Raw genomic sequence first — 17,199 nt, forward strand, 5'->3', positions numbered from 1 at the left:
TTAGTGGTACATTTTAGCACCTAAAATGTACAGATTAACACCTAAAATGTACATATTATGACCTAAAATGGACATATTACCACCTAAAATTTACATATTAGGACCTAAAATGGACATATTAGCTCCTGAAATGTACATATTAACACTTAAAATGTACATATTATGACCTAAAATGGACATATTACCACCTATAATGTACATATTAGGACCTAAAATGGACATATTAGCTCCTGAAATGTACATATTAACACCTAAAATGTACTTATTATCACCTAAAATGGACAATTAACACCTAAAATGTACTTAATAGCTCCTAAAATGTACATATTAACACCTAAAATGTGCATATTAGCACCTAAAATGTACATATTAACACCTAAAATTTTACATATTAGCACCTAAAATAGACAAAAGTTTACCTTTTGAAAAGGTACAGCCCCAGTGACAGCTTTTGTACCTTTTTTCTGAGAGTGTAGTATATATATATAATTATATCCACCGGATGCAACGTAGAATAATTTATCTTTTTCTGTGAAATATGCAAGACTTCGGATTCATTTTGTAAGTATCAGTAAAATATCAAAACGCATTAACAAACGCTACAAACCAGTGTGGTTCAAATTACGACAATACATTAAAATAACATCAAAACAAATATCAGGTTGCAGTATCAGGTAGTATAACGGGCTGTTTTTGTACAGGTAAAATAATTGGAAGCAAAATGACACAGGAAAGTTACAAAGTTACTCACATTTAAAAAAAAAAAGTAAAGTGGATAAAATGTCCCGTTTGAGGATGTTTTTCCACAGTATATAGTAAGAGACCTTGCCATTAACCAATTAAAAGGGTTTTAGCGTAGCATTTTTACAGTCATCTATTGTTACCATTACAAATATATTTTTACAAGTGTAGGTTTGCACATTGTGAGTAGCATATGTGATGTTTCTGTGTTGGTTTTAATTTGGAGGTGAGTGACCGTGGCGCAGCGGCGTCTAAAGCCTCTCGTACTGAACAGATTGTCCGAGCCGCTCCCCTGGTGTTGTGATAACGAGCCGCCTTCCTGCAGGGCTAACTGGACCCAGATGGGCCACGGAGAGATCCCGTTACCCCCTCCCGCCGAGCCGTTTCAAGTCTCATTGGTGGACTAGGGTGAATAAAGCGCCCTTCTCCATAAGCCACTTGAATGAAAAAAGCTAGCGTGAAGGTTTGAGTGGGAAATACGATCTCGGGCAGGTAACGGTTCGGGGTTTTACAGCTGTCCAAAACGGCAGACGAATATTCAGAGACGAGTGCATTTATGTCACATGAAGGAATGTGGGCTTTTATCTTCAGACACAACGGTAGTTTTATTTATTTTGGGTGTGTATGGTTCCACTCACTGCCACCCCTGATTTACACACTCCCCTGTTCCCTCCTGCACAGGCTTTCAGAGTTGAGATTGATTTTTGTTCATGCAAGGATTTTTATTAAATCGCCTCTTGTACTTTCTCGTAGTTTTTGTGTGCCTGGCATTGACTTCTACTCCACAAACACACACACACCTCCACTCTCAGCCCACATGTGGGATCTATTAGTGAGCTACTGTACACCCTGTGTTCCTTTGCAAGCACAGACTTTCAAATTGTTTGAGCATTGATTGACTCGGGATCTCACACAGAAACATATTTCACAATGTTTTCAACAATTTTCATTTATTTGCATGATACAACTAGTTTGAAGATTTTTTAAAAGCATTTTCCTAGTCTCATTCTGCTCAGTACATACACAAAAAAGTTAGTCAAAAAAAAAAAAAAAAAAAAAATCCATAGTAATTAAATGGTTTTTTTTTTTGTTTTGTTTTTTGCGCATTACAATGATTTCTGAAAGATAATGCGACACTGTAATGATGCTGAAAATTCAGCTTTGCATCATAGGAATGAATTATATTTATATATAAAAAATATATATATATATATATATATATATATATATATATAAAGTTAGTCATTAAAATTCAACTATTTTTACCATCTAAACAAATCCTGATGCATAAAATCAAGTTTTTTTTTCACTCTAAAGTATGCCACATGGGTAAAATGTCATGTTTTTATGCTGACTAAAAAGCTTAGGCCTTCCTTTTTAATGTGCCCTTTATTATATTTTATTTTTTTAATGGCCAGACTTGTCACAGAATTTCTTGTTCCTCACTCTAAATTCCCAGTAATTTCCTGTTCCTCTTGTCCAATGAAAAGAGGTAAAAGCCTAAAAAAAAAGAATACATTTTAATTGTATAATAATGAAATCGTAATAATAATGATATTCCCTGTCTTTCTCCCAGGCTGAGACCGCTCCTGATGGTCCTGATGTGGGCTATGGCTCGTTCCATCAGCAGTACTGGTTAGATGGCAGAATAGTAGCAGTGGGCGTTCTGGACATCCTTCCCTCCTGTGTGTCGTCTGTGTATCTCTACTACCACCCCGACTTCTCCTCGCTCTCATTGGGCACCTACTCTGCTCTCAGGTCTGACTGCCGCTCATAAATTCTCACTAATCTTAAAGGGCCTTAAAGGGATAGTTCACTTTGAAATACATTTTTGGTATGTTTTATCTTACCTCAAGGGCATCCAAGATGTAGGTGTCTTTGTTTCCGCAGTAGTTTCAATTTTGATATTTTTAGGTCAAACCGTTCGTGTGTGTCAGTCATATAATGGAGGTCTATGGTCACCACCTTAAAGAGCATGCACAGAGAAGTCCAAATTAAACATGATTTAATGACTCGTAAATGTAAGTACACATTGATGGCCTAAGACACGAAACGAGCAGTATTTATATCGTTTTAACCTCTCCTCTCCGCAAAGCGCCCGCGCCCTTACATCACTTGGACGTGACTGTGATTACAAGAGGTAAAAACGATATAAATACCATTCGTTTTCTCACACAAACCGCTCGTTTGGTGTCTTAGGCTATCAATGTGTACTTACATTTACGAGTCATTAAATCATGTTTAATTTGGACTTCTCTGTGCATGCTCTTTGAGGTGGTGACCATAGACCTCCATTATATGACTGACAGACAAGAACGGTTTGACCTAAAAATATCAAAATCGAAACTACTGCGGAAACAGTTGTAAACATTTATTAATTAATAATTGGTCTTTTATCTGACTTGAGTTGAAGTGTGAATCTGCTCGGACATCTAGTTTGAGCCACATCCTTTTACTCACCAGCTTAAACCTTTAACCACCAGGCTACACTACCTCCCTACAAAAGTTTAACAGCATTAATGTTGCAGATTTCTTTCATAGAATTATTTTATCCTTGAAGACGAATAGCGCAGGTATGCATCCTGATCTGACTCTTTTAGTGCTGAATCTTGTCTGTTTTGCTGGTAGAGTTTTAAATGTATCTTATATTTAAAACAACCATACACACACACCCACGGTTACAGGTCTATATTTCTTTGTCACACACATGTTTTCAAATATTTCACATGGGAGGCTCACCTGGTTAGGTTACACTCAACCAGATGTGTGTGCGTGTTCTGAGTTTTGAGTGTTTTGAGGCTTAGGGAGCCTCATTTCTCACCGAGAGAATAATAAAAAGACGTCTACGGGAGAGAAAGCGTGAGGGAGACGTGGAGATTGTGCCCAGAGCAGCTGGTGTCAACCGCGGGGTCAGTGTCTTTGTGCTGTTGTGTGTCAGTGTGATTGAGTGAGCGCAGGATGTGACACTGTTCAGTAATGTGTCTCCATGCTGCTCTGGACACTATAAATAATGATGAATGGCCAGCAAAGATAAACAAAATGTGTTTCCTCTGAGTCGAAACGTGCTGAAAATTCATTTGCACTCTTAAGGCTGTCGAAATCTTTGTGTGAATTTTAAGAAAATTTGTGTTTGACATATTTTAACCCCTACAGAATATGTATAAATAAGAAATTATATTTTACAAAAATAAGGTCGATTCGATTTTTTTTTTTAAAGAATCAATTAGATGTTTTATTTTTATTTTATTTACCCCCAAATTCTCATTATGGTTATTAGACTGGACATTTTATCATAGTTCATCTGTAATTAACATTAATACCAGTTAATGATATTCAGGGGGAAAAAAGGTGAAAATATGCAAACACTGCTATATATATATAGAGTAATGTAACATATATGTATCAATTTGTATCATTTCTTTCTTTTTTTTCTGGGCTGAAATATGTCCCAGACACCTTGACAAATTTAAATCACCCTTCTAATCAGTATATATTTCTTGCTTTTTAGGAAAAAATATAATGAAAACATCCTTTTAAGAACATAAATTTACATTAAAGGAGTAGTTAAAAAAACTTTTGCTGATAATTTACTCACCCCCATGTCATCCAAGATGTCCACGTCTTTCTTTCTTCAGTCGAAAAGAAATGAAGGTTTTTGATGAAAACATTCAAGGATTTTTCTCCATATAATGGACTTCAATGGGGTCCAAACGGTTCAAGGTCTAAAAGACAGTTTCAGTGCAGCTTCAAAGGGCTTTAAACGATTTCAGACGATGAATAAAGGTCTTATCAAGCGAAACGATCACTCATTTAAAAAAAAAAATAAAGTTTAAGTTTTATAAGCTCAAATGCTCGCCTTGCTCTGTTCTGTGATGCACGTTTGTGACTCTCCTGTTCGAACTCTTTTCCGAGTCAGTTCGTTCATTAATGAATCAAATGACTCGAAAAAACATTTGTTCATTTTGATGATTGACTTCGAATTAAATTTTAATTTACAAGAAAGAATGACATGGATATCTTGGATGACATGAGGCTGAAGTTTTTTTTTAATACATTACATAATTTTTTTTAAGAAACTTGTATATGTTGTATTGTTTCAATGACTGCTATTTTGTTTACATCTTCAATAATAGTTAGACATTGTGTTGTGTAGATTCGGAAAATATGTTCCGCACATCTCCGTGTGTGTGTGTGACATTAATATTAAGCAGACGTCTTGTCCATGGTGAGCGCTGCTGCATAATTGGCTTGTGTGGGGGTGTCAGTCCGCTGAAGAGGAGATAATGGAGGCTTCAATCTGCTGCCAGCGCGAGCGGGTGGGGACTGGGGGGACTGCCCTTTCTTTATGTCCCTCTTTCTTCTGTCCCTCTTTCTTTCTCCATCTTTTTTTGTGAATGGGTTCCACAGCCTCTTCTTATCCGTCTCTCATTCATGGAGAGCCAGGCTTTGTCACCAGGGGATGGGAACCCGGGAACCTGGCAGCGACCGCATGACCTTCCAGCACCTCGCTGTTTGTCGTCGCTCCTTCTCCCTTCTCTGTTTTCCTCTTTCATTTTCCACTACTTTTATTTGGCTTTGGCTTCTCACTCTTCCTCTCTTTTTCCTGCAAAAAAAAAAAAAGAAAAGATTTCTCCCCCTAATTTTTGAAAAGACAGAGAGTATGAGGTGTACAAAATGCAGAGAAGAGAGAAGAAAAAGCAGGATTTATTTATGGAAAAGAGAAACAAGTTTGTGCAGGGAATAAAGAGAGAATTGAAAAGAGAGAGAGAGCTCCTTGATTGCTCACAGGAGGAAGTACTGTATAAATCTCCTCTATTTTTCCTCCCTTTTGTTTTCCTCCTCCGCTTCCTCTTTTTCAGCACTTCCAGATACACATTCAAATGGCTGTTTATGAGGGAAACAGTCGATCTGGTCCGTATGCAGCAAATCAGTTGATGTTTTATCTACTTAAAGACTACTTAAAACATTAATTACTCACCCCCATGTTGTTTCAAACACGTAAGAACACAGACTGACATGGAAGAGAAGAAACTGTTGAATAAAGTTGTTATTTTTGTTTTGTTTTTGCCACAAAAAGTATTCTCGTTGCTTAATAACATTAAGGTTGAACCACTGTCGTCACATGGACAGATTTAATGATCTCTTTACTACCTTTCTGTGCCTTGAAATTGGTGATAATGTTGCTGTCTATGGGGGGGCAGAAAGCTTTCATCAAACATATCTTAATTTGTGTTCTGAAAATGAATGAAGGTCTTACGGACTTGATGGTGAGGACTTAATGAAAGAATTAAAATGTTTGGGTGAACTATCCCTTTAAGAATTATATCCTAATGCTACACTTTATATAGTATAATTAAAGGGATAGTTCACTTTGAAATTAATTTTTGATGTGTTTTATCTTACCTTAGGGGCATCCAAGATGTAGGTGTCTTTATTTCCGCAGTAGTTTCAATTTTTATATTTTTGTTCGTGTGGCAGTCATATAATGCAGGTTTATGGTCACCACCTCAAAGAGCATGCTCAGAGAAGTCAAACGATATAAGTACTGTTCGTTTTCTCACACAAACCGCTCGTTTCGTGTCTTTGGCCATCAGTGTGTACTTACATTTACGAGTCATTAAATCATGTTTAATTTGGACTTCTCTGTGCATGCTCTTTGAGGTGGTGACCATAGACCTCCATTATATGACTGACAGACACGAACGGTTTGACCTCAATATATCAAAATTGAAAATACTGCGGAAACAAAGACACCTACATCTCGGATGCCATTGAGGTAAGCTAAAACATATCAAAAATTTATTTCAACTTGAACTATCCCTTTAAGGACTGTTAACAGAGTTATTATTAATCGTTTAAAAATCATGAATAAAATAGTTTTATTAGTTCATTTGTTAAAAAGATTTAAATTTGAAGTGTCATATCTCGAAATCTGTCAAACTACATAGACTCTGCAAGAGTGTCTTGTTTACAATTGATAATTGAACAGTGGATATTTGTAGCAATAAAACAGCATTACAGCTCCATGTTGAGGACCACAATGCTCCTTAAATCAAACTAACCGGAAAATATGGTTGCTTGTTTTGTAGCATAAACCATATTCCTGTAAAATATGATCCCTGCTCTCGTTCTCTCTGCAGGGAGATTGCCTTCACCAGGCAGTTGCAGCAGCAGTCGCCCAAACTCGCCTACTACTATCTGGGTTTCTACGTACACTCGTGTCCCAAGATGCGCTATAAGGTACGTCTCAACCTCATCAACCTTCATTTCTGTTCATCTTCTGTTTGCCCTGGTTAGTATCAGCTAACCTTGCTGGAATAGCCGCTGATGTACTGAGATGGCATTTTTGCAACGGAAGAAGACACCACATAGACGGGTGGCAGTATAGTCCATCCAGCAAAATGCACCTCTAACATGTGCATCTACCTAAATTGGTAAACACATTCTTATTCTAGGGCCTCATATAGTGACGCTTTTGACATTTTGTTCAAATCCAACGCTCATGGCACCCTTTAGCATCAATATAGCACGCACAGAGCTTTGTTCGGTTATGGTAGGTTTAGGTCTGGGGTAGGGTTAGTGCTACACCACTAGGAGGCGCCTTCTGCCCCATATATATATCTGCGTCTCATATTGATGCTAAAGGCTGCCATGTGTGTTGGATGTAGACGAAATGTCAAAAGCATCAGTATTAGGGATGGGCAACGATTAATCGCGATTATTCGCATCCAAAATAAAAGTTTGTGTTTACATAATATATGTGTGTGTAGTGTGTATAATTATTTTGTATATATAAATACCCACACATGCATGTATATATTTAAGAAATATGTGCATGTATAGACGAATCCGGCGAAACTACCGGAAGTAAGCGGGCGCCATTACTGAGCTGTTGCTGGGTAGCGTTGCGCCATTGCCTTCTATTGTTTTAGTTGCAACTTGTGTCCACTGGAATAAACAGCTCGCGATTTACGACTGACACTAACGTTACAACGTTAGCCCTTGTATAATGTCGAGTGGGTAAACAGTTTCTGTTATAAATTGTTTCAATGGTGGCAGTAAAATTTCAATTTTGAAGAGAAAACATTGTGAATATCCCGGGTCGACTGCCCCTGTCTGGTGCCGTACGGTTTACACAGATTTCCTGGGCGAGTACAAGACGCGGACATTCGCGTATAATAACAATTATTTAACGACATAAGTAAAAAAATATAATAAATGTGTGATATAGTGATCAGCAAAATCTCCTCTCTTGTTATTTTTTCTATTCAATTTACATGCTATGGTCATTAAATGGCTTTCCTGAGCTGAATGTAACGTTATGTGACATAATTGTTCTCCTGCTGTTATATTGACCTCTTTCCATGGTTTAAAAACAGTAGTTGGTCGATATTATGTATACTTTCTAGCTGTAACGTTACCTTACCCATGCCCGTTGCAATGTAAAAATGAGATAAATAATGGACACAAATGAAAAACATGAAATTGTTTATTTGATTTCATTTATTTATTTATTTATTGTTGCCAAATGGACAGATCTTTTTTTAGTTTCCTCGGTAGCAAACGTTAGCCTAGCTTGCTTGCCAAGCTATTTTCATAAATAATCTGTAAGATCGTTTGTACCTTCATCTGTGACTGGAGGCCAATGTCTAACATCATCAACCCAACAAGTCTGCCTGGCTGTAGCTGTCATCAAGGGTGCGTTATCACCTTATCTCCGAGGTTTGTTTACATACCGGTGCATATGTCTATGCCGGTGTAACAGCTCAGTAATGGCGTCGCCACAAGATGGCAGCCTACACAAGAACGCTCGTCGGATTCGTCTATATATTTTATATATATTTATTCACAATTAATATTATATATAAATGTAAATATTTGGTATATTAATAACAAATTTTTCTTGTAAACATACACATTTTTATGTAAACACAAACTTTTATTTTGGATGTGATTAATCGCGATTAATTGTTGCCCATTCCTAGTCAGTATATGACGCCTTGGGATGAGACCGGGCTCAAATTGGTTGCATAAATCCTCTGGTACAATTCTAATGCCGGATCAGTTTTAGATCAGTTTTTCTACTTTGTTTCTCACTTTAATTTTGACTGCACTTTGCTGAATCTTAAAACAAGATGCATCAAAAACAAGTAATTCTAGCAGGTGTGGCCGTACACTTTCTTAAGTATTTTATATGCGTGTAGTCTCCATCACAGTTTTAAGACGAGGCAGGCCACAGTGGTTGTGTTATCGACAGGGTGGCTTTCTGTTTTGGAGCTGAAGTAGACGCCTGTTAAAAGTGTTAATCGTCAGCATCACACCTCTCCGCTCGGTCTGTTTCTCTCATTACTGCTCCCCAAAGACTCGTCCTGGAGAAATATCTCTCAACTCTTCCTGTCAGATGGTACAGTAGATATTGGAAGATCAGTATATACTATATATACTGTATATAGTATGTATATACTATTATGGTATTTTTTAAATATTTTGAATAAGCTTGAAATTTTTTTTGTATTTTCATGTGTGTTTTCACTTTAGTACTTTTTTTAATTTTCATCAAGTTTAAGTTTTTTCATTTTAGTTAACAATAACAACAATGGGGAGGAGTGAGGAAATGCCATCGAAAAGGTCTTGCGTCTTTCTGTCTCCTCTTTCTCCTCTCATTTGATGAGTATTTGAAGCCTCTCAGCACTTATATGTCTTAGAATGCCATTCAAGAGCTGTTACTCATCTTGTTCGCTTAGGTTTGAGACACCTGCAACTCAATTCATTTCTATGTAACAATTTTTGCCAATCTATTAACATTTGCCGAAATCGCTACACTAGTAACACACCTTAATCTTCCTTTTTGAGGACTTCCATTGGGGATAAAACTTTAGTTAGTGTGGATTGGCACACACGACTGAGCAATATTTGAGGCAAGCAATTAATTCTGATCATCTAGCGTATTTGAAACAAAACATGTTTTATCATTTGTTTTACATAATAGGGTAAAGTGGAAATTATTATCTGTAGTAATTGGTGGTAATTATTTTTTGCATTACTTGTGCTGCTAACATCCATTCCCAGTGGTGGAATGTAACGAAGTACAAATACTTCGTTACTTTACTTAAGTACATTTTTCACGTATCTTTACTTTACTTAAGTACAATAAATAGTGCCTACTTTTTACTTTTACTTCGTTACATTTTGCAGCAATTATTATACTTTCTACTCCACTACATTTCTACAACTTCTGTTACATTTTCGTTACATTTTCTGATCAGTTTTTCCCCTGACAAAACGTAATCTGACCGTCCGTTCGTTGCACGTTTGTCTCACCAGTGACGTTTGGTTGCCATAGATACAGTACATCAACCCGGTCACACTAAATACGTCTCGCACGCAGTGTGTTTATCGTGCAACTCATACGCGAAAATTTGTTTTTACGTGCATAGGAAACACACCGTGTGTAATATATGTTTGGTTTGGTTAGGATTATGGCAAGCCAAGAGGTTCAGAATTACACCATAAATTAATCGCGTTTACTGCCAAACATAGTTATTAACATATAGTAAGGATAAGCATGATATTGCCTAATTGCAAGCTTGTTTCAGAAATGGTGACATTTTTTTTCCATCATTATTGAACATCATTATAGGAGTATTAGGTTGAATGAGTTAGAATTAAATGTTTTATTAATCATTAGAAAATAGACATTAAGATAATAAATTGTTATTCAAGTACTTTTACTTTTAATACTTAAAGTACATTTAAAATAAAGTACTTTTTACTTTTTACTTAAGTATGGTTGTCATTGTGTTACTTCTACTTTTACTAAAGTAAATATTTATCTGGGTATTTGTACTTTTACTTAAGTACTGAGATTCAGTACTTCCTCCACCACTCACCAGTGTTTATTATTAATGATTTAACCGTGTTCATCATTATTTTATTTTTAAATTCACATGCACATGTAATCTCTAATCAAAAATGTTAATGTCATCTCCCCCTCGAAACAACATCTCTTCATGACATATGTCTCGGCGGGTTAGGAAACTAGAAACTAGCTTTCAGATAAGCTTCCCTGAACTTCCTACGATCTAATTAATTCCGGAAAGGACGAAATCAAGCCCTACCCCTACATTTTTCTCATTCCAGAAGACGTTTCACTTGGATAGATGTTACAATAGGGAAGAAAAGCCTTGGCGACTACCATTTAAGTTCACTCACTATGGGATTTTTAAAAATGTATTTAGCTTTTACCTTAACATTGCCAACCTTAAGTTATATGACAACACAAAATGTTCGTAAATTTTCCTGGAACACTACTCTGAATTGTGGAAATCTAATATATTTGGCATGTAGTGAACCCCTGCAGAATTCATCAGCACAATCTCAATATCACAATCACATGCCTGCTTTTCAGCCTTTCACATGGAAAATGTTGAGGTATGCTCCAGATTTGGCTCTGTTGTGTAGCTTATTGGGTTTCTGACACTGTTAGCTGTGTTCCACGGCCTCGCATTTGGCTCGTAGTTAGCTTGCAGCATCTTTTGCGAACAAGGGACTTGGAGCTGTGTTCGCGTTGGGCCACAGGACTGTGGAGGATGGCGGTAAAGCGGTCCAGCGGGAACTCTGTGTAAGTGCTTGCACAGGTGTGGCTGAACGTAAAGCGTGTTGGCCTTCGTTCGACTGAGGCGAGGGAGATGCTGGGCAACCGAACAGCTGATTCATATAGATTGTGAGAGAGGAAAAGAATGTAAATAAAAGTGACGGACTGGCCCGGAGCTGAAGGCGAGGAAGAGGGAACATACAGTATGCAGCTGTAGAAGCTATTAGCAGTTGATGAAGAGGTCAGAGCTACTGTAGTTCACGGTGTCACCTGAGAGTGTTATCGGAGAGAGGTAGACAGCGCTCATCTTTATTTTAACATTCCTCCCTGTAAAGGAATTGGAAAATGTATAATTCTATCATCATTTACTCTCGCATTGCTTTGAAATCTCATTCTTGCTTGTGTTCAAGTCAAATATGGCTCCTGAAGAGACGCAGCACAAAGTTTGATGTCACTGTCAAACCTGGCATGATGCAGCATATTTGAATTCTGTGTTCAGAATATCATATGGATCACTTTCATGGTCCTTTTTTTTTTTTTTGGAGATTCACGACCTCAATCCCAGTTATGAAAAGGATAATACATAACATGGAGGAAAAAGTGTTTAACTTGTCCATGAAGAGTTCACTTTTAGAAAGGCTGATCATTTCATTAAGACCTGTTATGCACTCACCTAAAGGATTATTAGGAACACCTGTTCAATTTCTCATTAATGCAATTATCTAATCAACCAATCACATGGCAGTTGCTTTAATGCATTTAGGGGTGTGGTCTTGGTCAAGACAATCTCCTGATCTCCAAACTGAATGTCAGAATGGGAAGGAAAGGTGATTTAAGCAGTTTTGAGCATGGCATGGTTGTTGGTGTCTGAGTATTTCACAATCTGCTCACTTACTGGGATTTTCACGCACAACCATTTCTAGGGTTTACAAAGAATGGTGTGAAAAGGGAAAAACGTCCAGTATGCGGCAGTCCTGTGGGCGAAAATGCCTTGTTGATGCTAGAGGTCAGAGGAGAATGGGCCGACTGATTCAAGCTGATAGAAGAGCAACTTTGACTGAAATAACCACTCGTTACAACCGAGGTATGCAGCAAAGCATTTGTGAAGCCACAACACACACAACCTTGAGGTGGATGGGCTACAACAGCAGAAGACCCCACCGGGTACCGCTCATCTCCACTACAAATAGGAAAAAGAGGCTACAATTTGCAAGAGCTCACCAAAATTGGACAGTTGAAAACTGGAAAAATGTTGCCTGGTCTGATGAGTCTCGATTTCTGTTGAGACATTCAGATGGTAGAGTCAGAATTTGGCGTAAACAGAATGAGAACATGGATCCATCATGCCTTGTTACCACTGTGCAGGCTGGTGGTGGTGGTGTAATGGTTTTCTTGGCACACTTTAGGCCCTTAGTGCCAACTGGGCATCGTTTAAATGCCACGGCCAACCTGAGCATTGTTTCTGACTATTTCCATCCCTTTATGGCCACCATGTCCCCATCCTCTGATGGCTACGTCCAGCAGGATAATGCACCATGTCACAAAGCTCAAATCATTTCAAATTGGTTTCTTGAACATGACAATGAGTTCACTGTACTAAAATGGACCCCACAGTCACCAGATCTCAACCCAATAGAGTATCTTTGGGATGTGGTGGATCAACTGCAAGATGCGATCCTATCAATATGGGCCAACATTTCTAAAGAACGCTTTCAGCACCTTGTTGAATCAATGCCACGTAGAATTAAGGCAGTTCTGAAAGCGAAAGGGGGTCAAACACAGTATTAGTATGGTGTTCCTAATAATCCTTTAGGTGATGCCATAGTTAATTTAGAATCCAAATATTTAATTAATCAAATATTTATTTTCATTTGTAGAATGAGCCATTATTATTATTTATCACAGCTCATTACTCATTACTTTTCATAGCTACTAAACATGTCTATAAGCACTCTATTCTATTAGAAAGCATGACATGATTTCTCCATCTCAAACCGTTGAGCATCTCTGCAATGCAGCAGTGAGTGTAAAGCCTCTGGGTATCTTAATTCACTGTGTTTCTCTGCACTGCAGTATTATTCTACTGAAATGTTCAACCTCAGGCTGTATCATCTGTAGTCCTGGAAGTTGTTTGTGCGTCTGTCTTTCTCTCTGTTTCTGTCTTTGTTGGACTCTCTCGGTGGAGCCGGTTTCTGCAGAGCTGTGCGTGTGGAATAGTGAATAGATCTCGGTTGGAGCCCAGCTCTCGCTCTCTCCCAGCACAACTCTCACATCAGAGGATGAGTGCCACTCACCCCTCTCATTCACCTCCTGCCATTGTGCTCTGAGAGATTAGTCTGGGGTTAGAAGGTTGTCTGTTTCTCACCTACATCCAGAACCCACTTTTCAAATCGCTTAATAAAGGATTAGTTCACATAAAAATGAAAACTCGTGTAGTTCCAAATCCAAATGGCTTGTTTAACTTCTGAAGGCGGAGCTTATTGCACTTTTCCATGCAATTTATTATCAATTAAGGAGGACTGAAGCTTTCAAGGTTCTAAAAGGACACAAAAGCATCGTCTGAACTCGTATTATAGCTTTGTGTTAAAAACAAAGGTGACGACCAAAAATACACAGATAATGATCATCAATAGATAAGTTTGAATTAGTGCTGTCAAATCAATTAATCATGATTAATCGCATCTAACATAAAAGTGTTTGTTTACATATGAAGAGTTCAGATGCAAAAGCCTCTAAGTGCCATTTGAAATTTTCATCTAGAATGATCATTTTTATCTTGTATATTTAAGTTCAGTAATTTCACTTAAATGGCAATTCATAGGTAATCTTCATTGTCATTTAAGTGAAATCACTGAACTTAAATATATAAGCTTGATAAAAATGATCATTTTAGAAGAAAATTTCAAATGGCACTTAGAGGCTTTTGCATCTGAACTCTTCATATGCTTATATATTATTATATATATGTATATATACAGTATATGTGTGTAGATATACATGTAATATATAATTTTTGTCAATAAGAATGAATCCAATCGATTCAAATGAACTCTAAACGTGGCAATCCAATTCATATATTCATTTACGTGTGCATTACATGTATTCCTAACAAAACTTTTTAATCTTGACAAGAAAATAATCAGATGCAAGATTCCCATAAACTGATTCAAGTCATTTACATGCTTGTTTTTGCCCCGTTGATCAAATCATTTCAGGTCTACACCCTTCAAATCCCCAAATCAATTGAGGTGTTCACTTTTCAGTCTTATTGAGCCATAAATCCGATTATAAACAGATTATTTGGGTCCATATAAACATAGCTAATGAATTGTGACCGGATCATTGAATCATTGAGTTAAACTTGACGAACAAATCAATCCGATTCGTAAATGAATCTTTGAATTAACAATGAACCGAGTAATTTATAAGATTCAAAAGAGTGATTTGATCATGAATCTTCTCTCATAAACTCATATGAATGTGTTTTTTCAGTGATGTGTCTTTAATGTTTGGTCTATTTCTCAATCATAGAGTGATTGTATGACTTCAGAAGAGTTGAATAAACTGCTTGTATGATGTTTTTGCATCCTTTTTGAAGTTTAAAAGCCCCAGCCGCCAATTAATGTCGTTAAAAAAGAGAGAACATTTTACCGTGGTCTTTTTCGTGTTTCGTGGAAAGATTTGGAAAGACGTGAGGGTAAATAAAAGACGCTAGATTGTTCCGTATTTCATCGACACAAAGGCATATGGTATTATTGTGGCCGTCCTGGAATGTCGTCTTGAGATTCATCTGAGTGTGTTGTTTCAGGATGACCCCTTGTACCTCTGCTAAGAGCACAGCACCCGCTGCGTTTCGTCAAAGCCTCTGTGCTCTCATGCTTTGCCCTGCTTAGAGCTCAAATCCATCCCATTAAAGCAGCTTCCTTCTTTTCAGACGGGGAACACTGTGTACCCCTCGCCATGTCTACTGGGAAAGCACACCAACTGTGTTCTCTCAATGCAGCGTTTACATACGTGCTTGTGTTTTGAACGGTCAGATTAGGCATGAAACATAATTTATGCACGTGCATATTTCAACATTGTCATCATTTACAGTTTGAAGGATTTTTTGTCAATATTATTTGGTGAAAAGCAAGTTCTTATGTACACTGTAAATGTCTTTGCTGTCACTTTTGATTTAAAGCTTCCTTGTTATTAATTTAGGAGTAGTTCCCTTAGAGTAGAGTAAAAAAACTTTTGCTGATAATTTACTCGCCCCCATGTCATCCAAGATGTCCATGTCATTCTTTCTTCAGATGAAAAAGAAATGAAGGTTTTTGATGAAAACATTCCAAGATTTTTCTCCATATAATGCACTTCATTGGGAACCAAATGGCTCAAGGTCCAAATGAGAGTTTCAGTGCAGCTTGAAATGGGTTTAAACGACACCAGACGATAAATAAGGGTCTTATCAAGCGAAACGATCGCTCATTTAAAAAATAATTTAAAAAGTTTACGTTTTATAAGCACAAATGCTTGCCTTGCTCTGTTCTGTGATGAGCGTTTGTGACTCTCCTGTTCGAACTCGTTCATCAAAATGAACAAATTTTTTTTCGAGTCATGACTCGAAGTGTCCTTGATAAGACCCTTTTTCATCGTCTGGAGTCCTTTAAACCCATTTGAAGCTGCACTGAAACTCTCATTTGGACCTTGAGCCGTTTGGTTCCCAATGAAGTCCATTATATGGAGAAAAATCCTTGAATGTTTTCATCAAAAACCTTCATTTCTTTTCGACTGAAGAAAGAATGACATGGACATCTTGGATGACATGGGGGTGAGTAAATTATCAGCAAAAGTTTTTTTTTTTTTTTTAGAAAAGTGAACTACTCCTTTAACATCTTACTGACCTCAAACTTTTGAACAGGAATGTACTTTTATCATACAGAATATATTATTTAGTTGTTTTGGAGGAAGGAAAGGAGCAGACTGTAAACAAAAACAACCAGACCCAAAGCCAAGATCTTTAACTGGCCTCCGTTTAAACTTCACTGGCCACAAAGGCAGTGGTTGGAGTCCTTTCGGGAGGCGGTACCCAGTGCCAGCTCCATTTCTCTTCTGCAGTCAAGCCAGACCGCCGTCCAGTTCGAGACGTGACTTCCTGGCCCTGCCGGGTCCATTCTGTGTCTGATCCTCTGATGGCTGTTTGGCCCTCGACTGTGCCCAAGCTTTCAGGCTTCTGAATGTGTCTAATGGGCTGGAATGAGCAGGTCTGTGGGGTTCTGGCGAGAGAAGCTTCCCCTCTCCACCCTCCCTTCACCTGCCTCTCTCTCCATCCACCAGGTGTTTCTCAACGCTTCCTGTGAATTCCACATCCAGGCCAAAGGAAACAAGTGTCTGAGAACTCTGTATTGGGGTCGTCTTTGTATGTTTGTGTGCGGGCTGCCGGTCATCTGGAGAGGCTTTTCATTCGCGTTAAGAGCCTCTTGCTGCAAAGTCAATGTAGAAAACCTGAGGATTTCTCAGTGGGTGAAATGGATAATGTTTGCACTGTGCTCAGGCCAACCTTGATGCAAATGTGCCACCATTAAGCATGCATACACATAAATGTTTGATTTAATTAGATTTTGCATGATTGGAAGACCCCAGACCCTATGAAAGGACCCATGTTTGGCAGGTATGTTTCTTACAGCTACTGTATATGAAGAGTTCAGATGCAAAAGCCTCTAAGTGCCATTTTAAATTTTCTTCTAAAATGATCATTTTTATCAAGCTTGTATATTTAAGTTCAGTAATTTCACTTAAATTGCAATGATAATTACCTATTAATTGTTATTTAAGTGAAATTACTGAACTTAAATATACAAGTTTGATAAAAATCATCATTA

At 37.7% G+C, this 17,199-nt stretch overlaps 1 protein-coding gene across 8 annotated transcripts in view; it reads left to right on the forward strand.

Annotated features, from left to right (window-relative positions):
• ate1 (arginyltransferase 1) overlaps window positions 1-17,199 on the forward strand; it is a 93,537-nt gene that overhangs the window by 40,700 nt on the left and 35,638 nt on the right. For all 8 annotated transcript variants that reach the window (XM_039672277.2, XM_039672275.2, XM_089116764.1 and 5 more), the window contains 2 exons: window positions 2,318-2,499; window positions 6,882-6,981. In XM_039672277.2, coding sequence (XP_039528211.1) covers window positions 2,318-2,499; window positions 6,882-6,981 — 282 coding nt within the window. The remainder of the gene's footprint in view (window positions 1-2,317; window positions 2,500-6,881; window positions 6,982-17,199) is intronic.

The sequence above is a fragment of the Pimephales promelas genome, chromosome 11 (assembly GCF_988280905.1).
Source record: "Pimephales promelas chromosome 11, fPimPro1.hap1.1, whole genome shotgun sequence".
NCBI classification, from domain to species: Eukaryota; Metazoa; Chordata; class Actinopteri; order Cypriniformes; family Leuciscidae; genus Pimephales; species Pimephales promelas.